At 57.8% G+C, this 15536-nt stretch overlaps 4 protein-coding genes across 4 annotated transcripts; all 4 read right to left on the bottom strand.

The window, feature by feature from the left end:
• Window positions 1-63: 63 nt before the first annotated feature.
• Window positions 64-1432, bottom strand: C8Q71DRAFT_477223 (uncharacterized protein). The gene is made up of 6 exons (XM_047918798.1): window positions 1077-1432; window positions 717-1022; window positions 597-657; window positions 385-541; window positions 189-328; window positions 64-117 (listed from the first exon to the last, which is right to left on the bottom strand). Exons 1-5 carry the CDS (start codon window positions 1077-1079, stop codon window positions 310-312), a joined length of 546 nt encoding a protein of 181 aa, XP_047781750.1. The 5' UTR covers window positions 1080-1432; the 3' UTR covers window positions 64-117; window positions 189-309.
• Window positions 1433-3619: 2187 nt separating this feature from the next.
• C8Q71DRAFT_745801 (pyruvate carboxylase) lies at window positions 3620-8876 on the bottom strand. Its single transcript, XM_047923028.1, has 26 exons — window positions 8590-8876; window positions 8433-8531; window positions 8249-8361; window positions 8048-8172; window positions 7894-7989; window positions 7402-7839; window positions 7093-7340; window positions 6925-7035; window positions 6801-6869; window positions 6268-6747; window positions 6130-6212; window positions 5991-6076; window positions 5936-5940; window positions 5680-5885; window positions 5485-5621; window positions 5208-5428; window positions 5114-5153; window positions 5022-5056; window positions 4942-4959; window positions 4565-4891; window positions 4462-4508; window positions 4248-4407; window positions 4033-4195; window positions 3959-3975; window positions 3846-3906; window positions 3620-3789 (listed from the first exon to the last, which is right to left on the bottom strand). The coding sequence occupies exons 1-26, from the start codon at window positions 8758-8760 to the stop codon at window positions 3743-3745; spliced, it is 3603 nt and encodes a 1200-aa protein (XP_047781749.1). The 5' UTR covers window positions 8761-8876; the 3' UTR covers window positions 3620-3742.
• Window positions 8877-9938: 1062 nt separating this feature from the next.
• Window positions 9939-11283, bottom strand: C8Q71DRAFT_703053 (uncharacterized protein; the record flags this gene model as incomplete). Its single annotated transcript, XM_047920290.1, has 7 exons — window positions 9939-10134; window positions 10188-10304; window positions 10361-10677; window positions 10724-10792; window positions 10849-10905; window positions 10970-11167; window positions 11227-11283. Coding segments are annotated over 7 exons (1011 nt in total), but the record flags the coding sequence as incomplete, so codon positions are not given.
• Window positions 11284-12128: 845 nt separating this feature from the next.
• C8Q71DRAFT_477113 (uncharacterized protein) lies at window positions 12129-13695 on the bottom strand. The gene has a single exon (XM_047918797.1). The coding sequence runs from the start codon at window positions 13503-13505 to the stop codon at window positions 12339-12341; it is 1167 nt and encodes a 388-aa protein (XP_047781747.1). The 5' UTR covers window positions 13506-13695; the 3' UTR covers window positions 12129-12338.
• Window positions 13696-15536: the final 1841 nt, after the last annotated feature.

The following is a 15536-nucleotide window of genomic DNA, read 5'->3' as shown; positions in this document are numbered from 1 at the left end:
TCACTTATTACTTAGGCGAGGGCCTCGCTCAATGAGATGACAAGTACTCCAGTGCAAGAACGTACATACATACATGGTGCCATACAAACCTTTTCGCCAGTCTCACCATGTAAGTAGCTGTGTGCAGACAATCGGTACTCCTCGACCAGCCACGCGAGCGTCGTCTAATAACGCACTGATATACCCACCCAAAGCGTCCGCTCAAGCTCTAGACAGGCCTTCCTCGGGACGGCAAGTACACTCTTCCTTGGTGTCAGTGATGCGAGAGCAAAAGAACAAATACAATACACGGCTTTGCGCTGAGAGTTTTTACTGCGGAGGCTGGAAGCTGCACAGGACTCGGTAAGCTCCCGAGGTAATCAGAAGAGTATGGGAGGGGCGTACCCTGGAGGAGGCCCGGAGAAGCCGGGAGGGGGGGCGAAGGGCGGCATGCCTGGCGGGCCACCGGGGAAGCCAGGGGGCCTGAAGCCTGCCGGAGGCATACCTGGTGCACCGGGCCCACCGAAGGGCATCGGAGGACGTTGTAGTGCGGGAGCACCCACTGTACACATCGGTCTCATCAGCGGGTAATCACAGGAAAGGAATAGTGGACGCACTTGGTGGCATCATACCCATCCCACGACCCGCAGGTGCACCTCTTCCTGGACCGAACGGAAGCTAGCACAACCCGTCAGATCCGTATTCCAGTTACGAAAAATCGCAACAGAAGGACGTACCATGTTCTTCTTGTCATCGTCCACGACAGGCGGCGGCCCTTCCACCGACAAACTGACCACCGTCTCGCCGCGCAAAATGACCAGACCCAGGGTGCGCTTCATCTCCTGGACAGGGCCCGCCTCCGTCTCGCCGGGCTTCTTCTTCGGACGGATGCGGCGGAACTCCTCGCACTCCGCGAGGACGAGGTTCATGTGTCGATCGAACGCGAGCATCTGCCCGACGAACGCGCGACCGTCGTTGATCGTGACTTTCAGCCGCCAGTTGATCAGGCTGAGCATCTTGCCACCCTTGGATTTTGGTGGAGGCTAGAGAGGATCCTTCAGCTTTGTCTCCATAGATTGAACTAGATGATCACGTACCATGGTGGGCGATGTACTTTTGGATGGTCTCTGGCGGTCGTCGATGTCGACAACGAGGATCGAGCGAGTTTGAGCGCGAGGCAAACAGGGACAAACAGCCGCAGTGGCGGGATCGGCGTCTGAGCGATCTTTGATCACCTCCAGCCTCTACTCAACGCCCGGCACCATGTTCATCCATCTTAGTACCTGTTGGTGGGACATGGCACTCAGTGATATTTGCACCCGAAGCCGAACTTGCTTTATGCTCGAGCTACAATGACCGAACGAACGGTCAACCTGCGAAGGCCCTGCAATCTATGCCGATCTCGCTCACTTCAGCGTGACTTATTCATCGACGTGGACTTGACTCTCCAAACATCACTCACAGTCTGGACCAGGATGGAAAACGGTAGAACTTGAGGTGGCTGAGCAGTTTGTACGAAATGTGCGCTAGCTTTGCTCCTTCACGACGGTGAGTCGAACCGAGCTACCTTCGTTGAATGACACCCGGGTCACGCCCCGACCATCCTTCGCGCGCAGGCACATGGGAGTGTCGACTGACACTCTCACCTCCTCACGCGGAACAAACCTGGAGCAAGCATCACGGGCCTCCCCCAATCGACCACGCAATATGGGTCTGCTGACCCGTGGAAGCCGTCCATGTATGGCTACAAAATAGAGTGGGCATCGCCGCCCTCCTTCTCGACGTCAACGCGGGCCACTGCGGCCCTGCTGCTTGGCGGTGGGACTGCTGCAGTCCAGTGTCACAGGCATGCGTTACCCGTGTCAAACCTTCAGCATGCCTCAGCCGCACGTCCGCCCGCCTGCCGTATCGCTACATCGGATAGACTATCAGCCATACTGAACGCCGATGTGTCCTGCGAGTGCGACTGACCCCGGTAATATAATCCTGCACTACTAGCGATCAATGTATGGGAACATCCGGGAACCGGACGCAACTACTGATACGGCTGGGATGGACCACAACTACGAAACCCTCCGGTGCGTCCTCCGATTCACCCGTCTCTATATGCTGTAACCTCCCACTTGCAGGTCGTCACACACCGGGGCTATCTTTGGTCCGCTCTACCTTCTGATTGTGTCGCAAACAGGCGTATGGTCGTGTGCTCGTCGCGGGAAACAGCGATCTCATGCATATGTCCGCTTACTGCAGCCCGTGCGGACACCTCCATTCGTCACATAAAAATCTAGCATCAGGGCTCTGTAGCCAAGAACACGGACAAGAGAAGGAGCACGAATTTAGCCTCGTGTGAGCCCTCGACGAGATAGATGCTGCCTTCAGGGTCAGAACTCTTCCACCATTCTCTTCTGCAATGGTGTCCGTGTTTTCATTTCACTGATCAAAGCAAGGCAGTTCCTGTTTCCATGCGTCGAAAAGAAGTATTAAACATCGCTTCAGTTTGAATCATAACCTGGTGCGTCGTTAGAACGGGTTTCGAGGTTCACTGACGCAGTCTGTGTAGACATTTACGTTTCTCGACCTGCCAGCGTACGTGAACGACCCGCAAGAACACCGAGCCTATTGGCATTTCATGAATTTCGGCGTCATACACGTCTCGATCAATGAACCGCGAACTTCTCGGAGGACGCCTCGCGAAACCTGAAGCGGCGAATCTGAATCCATTTTGGCTCTGGGCGGGCTGAAGGCGCAAGGAGCGAGTGTTATTGGTTCGTATGCAAGCCATTCATTCTAGCGGGCGGTCTGATCAGTGATAGTCGGGACATGAGTATACGGGCAGGAAGAGGCGTGTTGGGCGCGGCCGGGATCAGTGGGGCCTTGCTTGAAAATTTACTGAACTAAAGCTCGATGAGCAAGGTGAAAGGACTTCTTATCTCGCAACGCAAATTTCAAACGCGGGCGAGGTATTGCTGGTGAGGAAAGATACCATATTCTGACAAGGGCCGCCAAGTCTTGCGGGCGCAAGCACTTGGTAGAGGCGGGCTCTCTTGTTCGGCCATGGATTTACTTCAACCGATGCGAGTCACCTATGGACAAACACCGTCGACAAGTCATACGGTTTGGATATGGCGACGATGAGGTCGTCTGACCCACGAATTTCATCCCCTGGGATCGTCACATTCGCACGGCCGAGGACGCTGGTGCGGGGACACTTCCTCTTACGCTGCTTGTTACGAGAAGCATGCACTCGGGCGTTCAAGATGACGTCCACATCGGTCGAAGCCTCTTCATAAACTGCGTCACATATCTTCAAACGACAGCTGTATTGCCTATCGGCCGATGTACCATAGCGCCAGGGACGGTGTATTCAGCGGCGACTTCCAACTACTAGTGGTCGTTACGTATTGACATTGCGCAATCCTTAAGATCCGTATGCGTGAGGTCACTCACCTATCTGTAGCACGGAGGAAGCATCGGCACTTCTGTGCTGCTGCGCGAGACCGCCAGCAATTGACCGATGCTTGGAATAGCTAGAGCTGACGTCGTTAGCTGTACCCGGCCGATTGATCTACTACGCAATATTCGCTCATAACTTCGCTTTCGCCGGCGAAGCACACTCAGGGAATCAACCGGTCTATTCTAATGACTCGGGAAGCAGCTTGATTGTATTCGTGACAACATATTGTGTTTACTTCTACGGCATATTCGTACACTACTAGACACAGCGCGAGAATGCAATGCGTGAGGACGTCCGACGTGCTTGTGCTTAGTGAGAAATTTCGACGACAAGGTCGCCCTGGGCGATAGAGTCCCCTGTAAGAAGTCACGTCATTCGGTGACCTCAGTGCGTCCGGCGGAAGGAGACATACCTTCGCGAACGAGTATGCGCTTCACATGACCAGACACAGGCGCCGTGATGGCGGACTCCATCTGAAGATTCAGAGTAAGTATAGGCCGAAGCCAGAAGATAAAACAGACGTGCCTTCATGGCGCTCATGACTGGAAAGCATCATCGTCAACAATCCGATGAATGAGACTGGTCAAGAGCAGACTTACCGCAAACGGGGTCACCCTTCTTGATCTCCGCGCCCTCCTTAACCCTGACCTCAACAACAACACCTGACATCGGCGCGCCAACAGAACCCGGGTCAGAAGTAGCCTTTTCGCGGGAAACAGTCTCGACTGCAGAGTTCTTGTCCTCAACGGCAACCGCGCGGACCTATTCGGCGATGAGTAAGGGGCAATGGACGCGGACTTTCCGGGTGACGTACTTCTCCGTTGACCTCAAACCAGACGTCACGCTGCGCACGCCCTTCGACCACAGGCCCAACAGCCATCACGCGAATGATGAGCACCTTGCCCTTCTCAATGGAGATGTGCATCTCCTCGCCGATTTCGGGGCGCCCCAGGAAGTAGCGGGTCGGGATCACACTACGCGACAGCAAGGTCAGCACCCGGCGGAGATTGCAGCGTTACAAAGCATACCTGAGGTCACCGTATTTCGTAACGAAGCCCTGGTAGTCCTCGAAGACCTGATATTGATGGTCACTCAGCACAACCATCCGTAAAACTCGGGCATGAGAAATACCTTGGGGTACATGATGTACGATGTGACGTCCGCATCCGTGATGTGCTTGCCAAACTTGCTGCGCAACTCCGCCTTCGTCTTCTTGAAGTCGATAGGAGGCAGGTTCGCACCGGGCCTGCCATCGATCCTGGGCTTGTTCCTGATGACCTTCGTCCGGAACGGCTCTGGGAAGCCCCCGACGGGCTGTCCGAGGTATCCCTGGAAGAACTCGACGACCGACGACGGGAAGTCGAGCTGGTCTGCGCGCTCGAGGACCTCTTCCTTCGAAAGCTTGTTCGACACCATCCACTGTGCAAAGTCGCCAACAACCTTCGACGTGGGCGTGACCTGGAAAGACGTCAGCCACATCCGCAGCGAAGCTGATCCCGAAGACCTGCCTTGATTACATTCCCGCACTTCGCATAACACATGTCAGTCTAGACCCATCTTGACGTTCTACCATTACGACACCACTTACAAGGTCGTTTGCCTCGATGTACTTCTTCTTGACCTCTTCGGGAAAGCGTCAGTCCCCATTCCGACCCTCACAACAACGATGTAGTCACTCACCCGTCCACTGGGTGCCCAGACCGAGCTGAGCCGCTTGGAACTGTACCATCACGCAAATTCAACGCGAGCTCCGAACGTCACAACCAACACTCACCATCAAATTGGTGTACTGGCCTCCCGGCATCTCGTGGTCGAACACACTCGAGTCCGAGGCACGAACATTCGCCTCGAAACAGCTGTAGAGCATGCGCACCTGGCTCCAGTACAGGTTCAGTGCCTGGATGTCAGCGTAGCGGATACCAGTCCCCAAACCAGTCTGCTCGAGGGCAGCGCATACGGCACCCATCGGAGGCTGCGACGTCAATCCGGACATGCCTGGTGATCATCGGTGAATATTGTGATAAATGTTGAACAGAAGCGGATGGACACACTGTCGATGGCGACGTCGACGACGTCGGCGCCTGCCGATGCTGCTGCAATCATCGTCGCGGCGGAGATGCCGGCGGTATCATGCGAGTGCACATGGATGGGCAGGTCGGGGTACTTCTTACGAATTTCACCAATGAGCCTGAAAGAGGCAACGTCATGAGTAATTTCACTGACTTCACGCCTGGCACTACACTCACAATTTTGCTGCATGGGGCTTGAGAAGGCCCGCCATATCCTTGATACCCAGGATGTGGATGCCCTCGCCGACGAGTTGGTCGACGAAGTCGAGGTAGTACTGAAGCGTATACTTCGTCTTCTTGGGGTCTGCGACATCGCCGCTGTAGCAGACGGCTGCCTCGACGACACCACCAGCCTTCTTGGCGGCATCAATACCGAGCTTCAACTGTACAAGAGTCAGTTTGTCTAAGGATCCAATGCAACTGCGCAACTGACGTTGTCTGTGAGAGAACGTCAGCTGAGACGCATACAGTATTCAGTAAATCCTCACCAATGTAGTTCAGGGAGTCGAAGACACGGAAGATATCCAAACCATTCTCGACGGCCTTCTTCGAGAAGTCGTAGATGGCATTGTCGCTAGACCGAACGTGAGCACCTTGCCGGGGTCCCCGCCCAACGCAATAACTTACGGGTAGCTAGTGTAACCAACACCATTAGCACCACGCACAAGAGCCTGGAGCGGGATGTTCGGCACAAGCTTCCTCAACGTCCTCTGCGGCACGCCAATCAGCACCTCCCACCCACCCGCAACCACCGCACCGACTCACCAGACGCTCCCACGGGTCCTCATACAAGAAGCGCATCGCTACATCGAACGTCGCGCCACCCCAGCACTCCAGACTGAACGCATTCGCCATCGCATAGCTCGTCTCCTTCGCGATGTTCACCATATCGATCGTGCGCAGGCGCGTCGCCAACAGGCTCTGGTGCGCATCGCGCCACGTCGTGTCCATGATGAGCACACCGGGGTACTCGCGGACGGCCTTCGCGAACGCCTCGGGCCCGTGCTCGACGATGATGTTGCGCCAGCCCTGCTCGCACGGCAGTGTCGCGTCGAGCGGGGGCCCGTCCGGGTCCTCGCGGTTCTGGAAGGGCGGGACGACGAGCTCGTCCTTGAGCCCGGGCTCGCCCTGCTGGCCAGCGATGGAGGAGCCGTTGACGGCGAGGTCGCCGAGGTAGGCGAGCAGCTTCTGCGCACGGTTCTGGCTCTGCACCAGTCTGAACAGCTCGGGCGTGTCGTCGATGAACTGTTGCTGACGTGAGCAAAGATTATGGGACCACGCTGTATGCGGATACCCACCGTCGTCCATGTCTTGCCGCCGATGAAGACGTCGTGAGTGAGGAGACGCAGCAGGAAAGGAATGTTGGTCTGCAAAATATTCGTTCAGACCACCGCAGTGGCTCTCGTGCAGAACTAAGCATACCTTGACACCGCGGATACGGAACTCGACCAAAGCACGGAGCATTTTCCTCCGCGCAACCTCATAGGTAGTGCCGCTGACACTGACCTTCACCAGCAAACTGTCATAGTGAGGCTACCCAAGCCCATTGAGCATCATCCCTCCCAACAAGAGACTACGCCATGAGCTCACCGTGATCTGCGCACCAGCGAAGCCGGAGCTCGCGTCCAGTCGGACACCATTCCCACCCGCGCTGCGGTACACTTCAATCTTCCCGGTGTCAGGCTGGAAGTTCTGCGCCGGGTCTTCAGTCGTGACACGGCACTGAATGGCGAAGCCGCGCTTCGTGATAGCCTCCTGCGTCAGGCCGAGCTGCGGGAGCGTCGCGCCCGCCGCGATCTGAATTTGGGCAGCGACGATGTCGATACCCGTGATCTCCTCTGCACACGCGGTATCAATATCATGTCAGATATCAACATACCGAACGACGTAAGCACGCACCAGTGATAGTGTGCTCGACCTGAATACGCGGGTTAATCTCAATGAAATAATGTCTCCCCATCTGGTCGACCAAGAACTCCGCCGTGCCCGCGTTCCTGTAGCCCACGCTCTTCGCGAGCTTGATCGCATCCGCGAGGATCGCCTGGCGGACCTCCTCGGGGAGGTGCGTCGCTGGCGCGACCTCGACGACCTTCTGGTGGCGGCGCTGCACAGAGCAGTCGCGCTCGAACAGGTGCACGGTGTTCCCGTGCGCATCCGCGAGGAGCTGCACCTCGATGTGCCGCGGGCGCTCGAGGAAGCGCTCGATGAAGACGGTGCCGTCACCGAAAGCAGACTTGGCCTCTGAGACGGCGCGCTCAAAAGAGGCCTCGAAGTCAGATTGCTCGCGCACGACACGCATGCCGCGGCCTCCGCCGCCCATGGCGGCCTTGATGATCACTGGAAACCGTCAAAGCTGGGTGTTGGGAGACGGAGCTGCGAGGGGAGACTTACCAGGGAAGCCATATTCTTGGATGAATGCATCAGCTTCTCTGTAGGAGTCTACGGGTCCAGGGGTACCGGGAACAACGGGCACGCCAATCTGGATGGCTGTACACGTCTCATCAGCACCACCGCGTATAGGAAGCGAGTGCGGGAATCGACGCACCGATCGTCCTCGCCTTCGTCTTGTCACCAAGCTGGTCGATGACCTCCGGGCTGGGGCCCACGAACGACAGGCCCGCCTGCTCGACCTTGCGGGCAAACTCCGCGTTCTCAGACAAGAAGCCGTATCTGTGGAGGCGCGGGGGTGCGCAAAGAGGGAGCGAGCTCGACATCAGCCTGTGCGCGGCAGAGCGGGGGATCTCACCCCGGGTGGATCATGTCGACGCCATGCTCGATCGCAATGCGGATGATGTCTTCCTGCGCGAGGTACGCGGCGACGGGCTTGAGGCCCTTGCCGACCTGGTAGGCTTCGTCCGCCTGTGGGCCCGTGCGCGCCGGTCAGACAAATGCGCCGAGCGATGATACACGGGTGTGCGGCGGAGACGCACCTTCTGGCGATGCGCAGAAAGCCTGTCCTCGTAGGAGAAGATGGCGACGGTGTGCAGCGCGAGCTCGTGCGCGGTGCGGAACACGCGGATGGCGATCTCCTGCGCAACGTCGGGTCAGACAGCGTACTCGCATAGCTGGGAGAATGGGGGGACGCACGCCGCGGTTCGCAACGAGGATCTTGGTCAGTGGGCCCGAGTGGCCGGCGGCCTTCCTGCGCATCGTCTGGATGGAGTGCACAGGCGTGCCGGGCGCGCTGGGCGACCCGGCAAAGATGGAGGCCAGGCGCGGGGGGTGGAGGGCCTCCTTCGTGCTCTCCGTTGCGGGCATGTTGGCTAGTCTACAGGTGGTGGTGGTGGAAAGAGGGGCGGGCGAGCAGATCGGCCGAGGGTAAGGATGGGAGGAGGGCCGATGAGATGGGGATCGAAGCAGCTGAAGACGCGTCTGAACACGAGTCAAGTGACCTCATCGACGCGCCGCCCTTTATCGCGCTCGGCCTCTGTTGACGTCCCTGCCAGGACATCGCCCTCGCCCGCACGTCGCGGCGTTACAGCGGCCGAGGCCTTATGTCCGCTGTCTCTCCCCCCGCAGCTGCCATCCCAATGCACCTTCTATGATTGCGAGCGGAGCGAGCATACATTGTCTAGGGTGCAGCCCGGAGCCAAACAAGGGCAGATTCAACGTAACACAGATCATTATTCGCTGCGATGCGACGAAGACCGCCGTACTGCGCATTCAAACATGCTCTGATAATCTCGAGAAAATCACCATAATTCGCACAATGCAGTACTACCCCTGTATGTGCCCTTTTGCGTAGCTCAGTGTGCAATGTTTCGTAGTTCTGCTCTCGAGAAAGGCGGCTCGTGCGATGTTCAACTCAAGCGCTCACCGACCAGCGGCCACCATGGTCGCATCCCCTCAATCCCTCAGCGTTTCACGTTGTGGGTAGCATGTTTAGCACTCCTGACGTCGCTTTGCAAGGACTGTGATTTACATGAGTGCCAGTCTGCTGTTGGTACATATGGAGGGTGTAACATCAGCATGCCTCACGCCGCCGCCGCCGCGGCCCGTTTTGGGCTCTATTGGGCTTCAACATTTAAATTCGACCCGGGGCTCGGTGTAAATCCGACGTACTGCGCCTTCAAATTGTAGCGAGCCCCTTTTCACGGAAAAAGTGTGTTACTTAATAGCCGTCTTTGTATCGTACGGTTCATCGTACATCTCCGCAGCCCACTTACTTACATACACCGAAAACGAGGGTCTAATCGCGCTGTAGTACCCGCCCTGTCCCAATTGCAACTGTCCAATGTCAAACCCTGTCCGAACCCACCGACAGCACACCCGCGGCCCACCGCGCCAGCGAGGACACGCCACCCACACACCCTGCGTCGCGCGCTGCGGGCATAGACACCAGGCTCCCCACGCCCCGTCATCCTCGTCCGATATCAGAACGCCCACGCCCTCGAGGCGCAAGCCACGGTGCTTCCCTTCGGTACCGCCGCCACACATCACGGCTTCCTGCTGAGGGGGATGACGCCCGTCGCGGCGCTCTCGGCCTTCTTCTGGTTGCTCTTCGCAATGGCGTACACCAGCCCGGCGAAGAAGCCCACGCTGACCGCGCTCACGGAGCCGAACGTCACGGCGTCGCCGAAGAAGATCATCCCTGACGCCGCGACGGGCAGCTTGTTCAGGGCGCCGACCATACTGGGCGGAGGCGTCAGCAGAAGCCCGGGCGTGGAGCAGCGGGGGCACCGCACCTGTACGTCGTGCTGCTCGTCGCGCGGATGCACCACGCGGTCGTATACGAGATCGCGACCGCCGCCGCGCCCGAGAACGCGATCGCGAACAGCAGGAAATTCCTCGTCGCCTCCGGGCTACACGCATCGTAGCCATCAGCACCAACACCCAACACCGCAGACCATCCACTCACAAGTTCTTGCTCAGATTCTCCGTCCCCCAGTCCTCCGCGACGATCGAGAACGCCGCGAGCACGGGTATGCTTAGCAGGTTGTTGTAGAACATCGTGTCCCAGTCCGAGAAGCCCGTCGCCTTGATGCGCTTCCGCATCGAGAGCACGTACGTCGCGCTCGCCGCGCAGTTCATGAACATCCAGAAGTAGCCGATGTTCAGGTTCGTCACGACGCCGCGCATCGTCGCGAGCATCCCGAGGCCCTCCGTGACCGCGGGGTCGCCGGCGGTCAGCGCGTCGCTGATGTCGGCCCACGCAGCGATCACGGAGGAGAGTACCTGCGCGGGTGTCAGTGACGTGTGGACGGGCATGGCGAGGACTGACCATGAGGATGAATGAGGCGAAGGTGAGGCCGGTGACGCGACCGCCAAACCAGATGACCTCACCGTACGCCTAGACGTTACGAGCGCATCAGCAGCAGAGAGCGTGTCAGAGCGAGGCGAACGCACGATAAGAATAATAGTCAGATTCTTGAAGATCGTATACACCGGTATACTCAAGTATTGCTGCACACCAACCACCATCAGCCGCCATCCCGCGTCCAACGACTCCTTTGTGAGAAGGACATACCAAACTCTTGGACCCCGTGTATATCACGCTGACGAGCATGAAGCTAATTGGGAACCACATCTTCGCGTCGCGCGTGTCGAAGTCGCGGAAGGATATGAGGCCCATACGCTTCGCGGCGACGACGCAGAGCACGGAGACGGTGGACTGGACGCAGAGCAGGATGAAAGTCATGTTGAATTCTCGTCCGGAGACGACGAACTGTCGGTGGGTGCGCAGGTCAGTGCGGGATGCGGTGGGCGAGCGGGAGGAGTGCGCACTTTGTTCACGACGGTCATGAGGATCGAGGCAATGCAGTAGCATACTATGGGTGGTACTGTTGGGAAGCGCGTGAGCAAGCTTTGCGGGAAGCACGACTATGAGTAGTGAACAAGTGCGATGACGTTGGGACTAGCGGGAGTCGTGGCGGTATCACACTGTAGCCTTCGATGCAGCGCGACAATTGCCTGCGAATGTGTGTTTACTCAGTAGCAAACCTACCTGATGAGACAGGGCTCGCGCTGTCCCTGGCCGCACCCCCAGTCGCCATTGCTTTCTTGATCTCCACGACGTCGTCTTCCTCCTCCATGATCGCGGAGCTGTTGCGAGTAGACCCTGGAGCCATTGCAATTTCACCTAGAGATTACTGTGATGGTATGTACGGAAAACTGTCCGGCGTCGAGATAGCGTCGAGCGTTCGAATGTGTAGGGCCGCAGCTGCGCGGTTGTTTTGCACAGCGACGACGCCGCGCATTGTTGCGAGCATCATCACGGAGGAGAGGACATGAGGGGATGGGTTCAGGCTACGTGAATGGATGAAGGAGGCGTGTGAATCCTGAATCACAGTCTGCGCGGGACAGACGCCCGTCGCCGACTTGGACTTGTGCTTGCGCTGAGACCGCGAGGGCGTGTGCAGAGACCAGGCAGATTTCGTGAGTATGTGCCATTTCCAGTCGCTGAAGGGCAACACACATTTGGTCCCTTCCACGGGCGACACCTGGTGGCTCCCTTCGTGTCTCGCGCTGTTTACACACGGTACGTCTACCACTGCCTTTGCACGCTGACTAGCTACAGGATCGCCTTGCACACCTATGAGCAGCTGCGTACTGGACTCGAGCCGCACGATTCTACTGCCCGCCGCCACTCTCCCGCTCTCTTCCCGCTCCGTGCTCGGTTGGAGCGCGTCAATGCCCGCATTCCTCGCCTCTTGACGTCCCACCACCGCCGAATCTGCTCAGCAATCCACGACACTCCGATCAACGACGCATGGACAGACGGCCCATTCACGCCAGGACATCGGAGCCACAGGTCTGTCCGTGGCCCCCCCCTCGAGCATCGCACGTCAGTCCAGCGTAAGCATCGTTGTTGCATCCGCGAAATTAGCCCGGACTCATCAAGCTGCAGGCCCCCCACCCTGCGCCGTACACTCCACCATCGCCGTTCCGACATTCTGCTCGCGGGACGCCGATCTGTCGTGTCTTCGCAGGTCGAGACCCTCGCCGCACGCACCGAACAGCAGCCGCCGCGTGCAGCACCGCGATCCATGCTTTGCGCGGCGAACAGCTAGTGGCAGCATTGCGAAGTAATCGCCGGACAGTGTCCCACTGCGTGTCGGACGGCCGGAAGGATTCGCAAAGGTGCGAGCCCATTGGTGTTCCATCCCTCGACCGAGGTGGACAGTGCTGACCGGGCTGCTGGCTTCCCCTCGCGGACCGTTGTACAACTGCAGGACAGACTTTGCTGCGCTGAACGGTGACCATCGCGCGCGTGATATAATGTCGAGAAGCGCCAGTAAGCGAACGTGCCCGCGGACAACATGATGTTGGTTACCAATCGCAAGCGGCCCGCGCCAGCTGCGTATCCGAGCTATGAACGCGGCCGGTGTGTTGTCTTTGACCACCGTGCACGGTGTTGACCAAACTGTAGAGCACTTGGAGCTCCCCTTCATCCCTATTCTCGCCGTGCCCGACGCTCTGCACCCTGCTCGCCGGACGTCGATCCGTCGTGTCTTCGCCCAGTCAGCATTCGTACCGCACCGAATGACCACCCTGGCTGGCGCGTTGACTCGCCGTGTCCGTGGGACGTGCATCCGCGCGTTGGTAGGTGCTGACGCTAATCCGCCACTTCGCAGCCGTCGATCTGGGTGTGTCGTACAACCAGCGCTTGGAGATGGGATACGGTGAGTACGCGACCGGAGAGATCTGCCGTACAGGCGTGTCAATCGCTGCTCGCAGATGCAGCGCAGAACAGATGGCCAGCGAGCAGCTGGTCTCGCTCGCGGGGTCGACAGGCGGCGTGTGATCTGGGCCGCGTGGTGAACATTGCTCGCGCGCAATCGGGCAGGCCATCCACTGCGAGTGAAGGCGGAGAATCCATGCAGGTCTGTCGGGCCTGCTACAGCGCCTCCGGCAACGGGAACCACGTCCGCGTCTGTGGTCTCAGCCACTGCAAACACGTCCACCATCGCCGTCCGTACCCTCTCCAGACGCGTCGCTCGGATGCGTCCGGCGCATCGGCCGCTGACGTGACCGACTGTCCGTGCGTCTTCGGGCACCATCATCGCTGGCGGCGACCCACCATCTGCCAGGCGTTGCCTCGACTGATCAGCGGCCTTCGGCGAGTGCAACTGCGTCGTTTGTTGGGTATGGCCAGCCGCGTGTGCATCGTTTGCGGAACGGCCAGCCGCATGAGCTTCGTGTTTGCGCGTCAGCTACTGCGGGAGTCCTTTGTGAGTGTCTCCCATTGCAAGATGTAATTCCGGTGTACGTACAGAGCGATGAATACGAATGCGTGTGACCTCGGGAGTTGCAGCGGTCAGCAAGACGGTGAAGCTACGGGGCAACAAGGTTACCGGCGAAGCCCAAGACCAGCAACGTGAGCACAACTCACCTGCTAGCCTCGACGGCATGGCGTCGGGCAGACGTGAAGTCCGAGTTGGCGGTTAGTGAGAGGGACATGTGTTGTGGTGAGTACATAGTAGTTGGGGAGCGGTGAGTGAGATGGTGCTAGTCAGAGAGCGGTGTAGCCTGATCTCGTCCAAAGGGGTATGTACAATGTACATGGACGTCCCAGCAGGCCGTGTCGGCGGTGGTCTTGTTTGGCTTTGTGAGTCAGTGCCCATCAGAAGCTCATGCTTTGGCTTCTACTGTAGACCCTCAGATTGCCGGTTGCCGTGTAATTGATCTATAGTGTAAGTACTAGTCCCTCCATTGTAAGATTCTCATTCACCGAGTGTGCTGCCTCATGAGACCGCAATTTGTTCCTCACTTCAGGGCTCACTCATTCGCTCAGGTCAGTGTACCATTTGCTGCAAGAGTTCCTGCTTGAACACAGTGCTCGGCCATTCAGTCAACAGCATGGTTACCCGATCCTGCCCACAACGTAATGATACAGCACTGGTGACTTCACGAATCACCCGCACTCTGTCTTTACGTTGTGCAATAGGAGCGGACTTCCATTCGCCGATGTTTCGTGCCTTTCTCAGATGGTTCTCATCACTTCTCATTTGTCAGATTCCGATGTCGCCAAACAGAGACCAAGTCATGACTCATTAGAGTTGGTTGTACTGGCTGCGGGTACGGTACATATGTGACTAAGATACCTTGGCCTCCTTGCAAACGACGTCGAGGACAGAGCCAACGAGCTCTGCACCGTCTGTAATGTCCTTTCACTCAATTGTTACCAGCTCCACTCTCGCCAAAGACAAAGTTGCCAGGGCAGAAGAGGCTGCCGAGGGGACCAGATTGGTCGGAGTCCATGGTACCGGGCTCCAGGTCGACCAGGACCGTGCGCAAAATATACTTGTTTACGCCAAGCTCTTTGTAGTACACGCTGATCCACTCAAGCCAGTCATCGTTTGTACCCTTGTACAGCCCATCAGACTCGATACAGCGCTCATCTCAGATGACCTCCCAAAATTTGGCACACATTTGGTTGCCGCACTGGCCAATTTGAAGTGAGTAATTTGACAAGGCCTAAGACTTTACATCGCACCCCCAGCCGATGACAAACCGGAGCACACTACCACACCCTGGTAGCAGAGATCATACCTGCATATCGAGGCAGAGCGCACGCGGGCCCGGCACAAGAAGACGCCTTGTCGGTGTCGGCTAGCAACAGAGTGATCAGATTTGGAGGCAACGAATATGTAATGTCTGACGCGTACCTTCGCTGGTTGCGAGACGACACGGCGTGGCGGAGAATAACGGTCACGTACGAGACACGGTGATGCGGCAGATGAATAGGATAGCACTCATCCAATCCCGAGTCTCCGCATCCCCGGCGGTTCTTTGATCGCACTGTGCGGGCCACTCTGCATTGAGCAGCCGTCGAATCATGCCTGTGATTGTGCTCAGCGCTCTGTACTGGAAGGAGTGCATCATGAACATACCTCATCTTGCGTGCACTGCATTAATATGTACAGCGTCAAACATACCTAGCAGTCCACCCAAATGCTGTAAATCTGCAAGGGTCGCAGCAGAAAACCCACGTGATGTGAGCGGTGAGACCGCGAACAGCTCAACGAAACACGCCTCAGCGCGTTCGGACACGGTAGAACCGCAGGCATTCGAGGTGTTGACAGACTCGTCTC

The sequence above is a fragment of the Rhodofomes roseus genome (genome assembly GCF_022264815.1).
Source record: "Rhodofomes roseus strain CIRM-BRFM 1785 chromosome Unknown C8Q71scaffold_5, whole genome shotgun sequence".
Taxonomy (NCBI): Eukaryota; Fungi; Basidiomycota; class Agaricomycetes; order Polyporales; family Fomitopsidaceae; genus Rhodofomes; species Rhodofomes roseus.
This window is presented reverse-complemented; position numbering and strand designations above follow the sequence as displayed.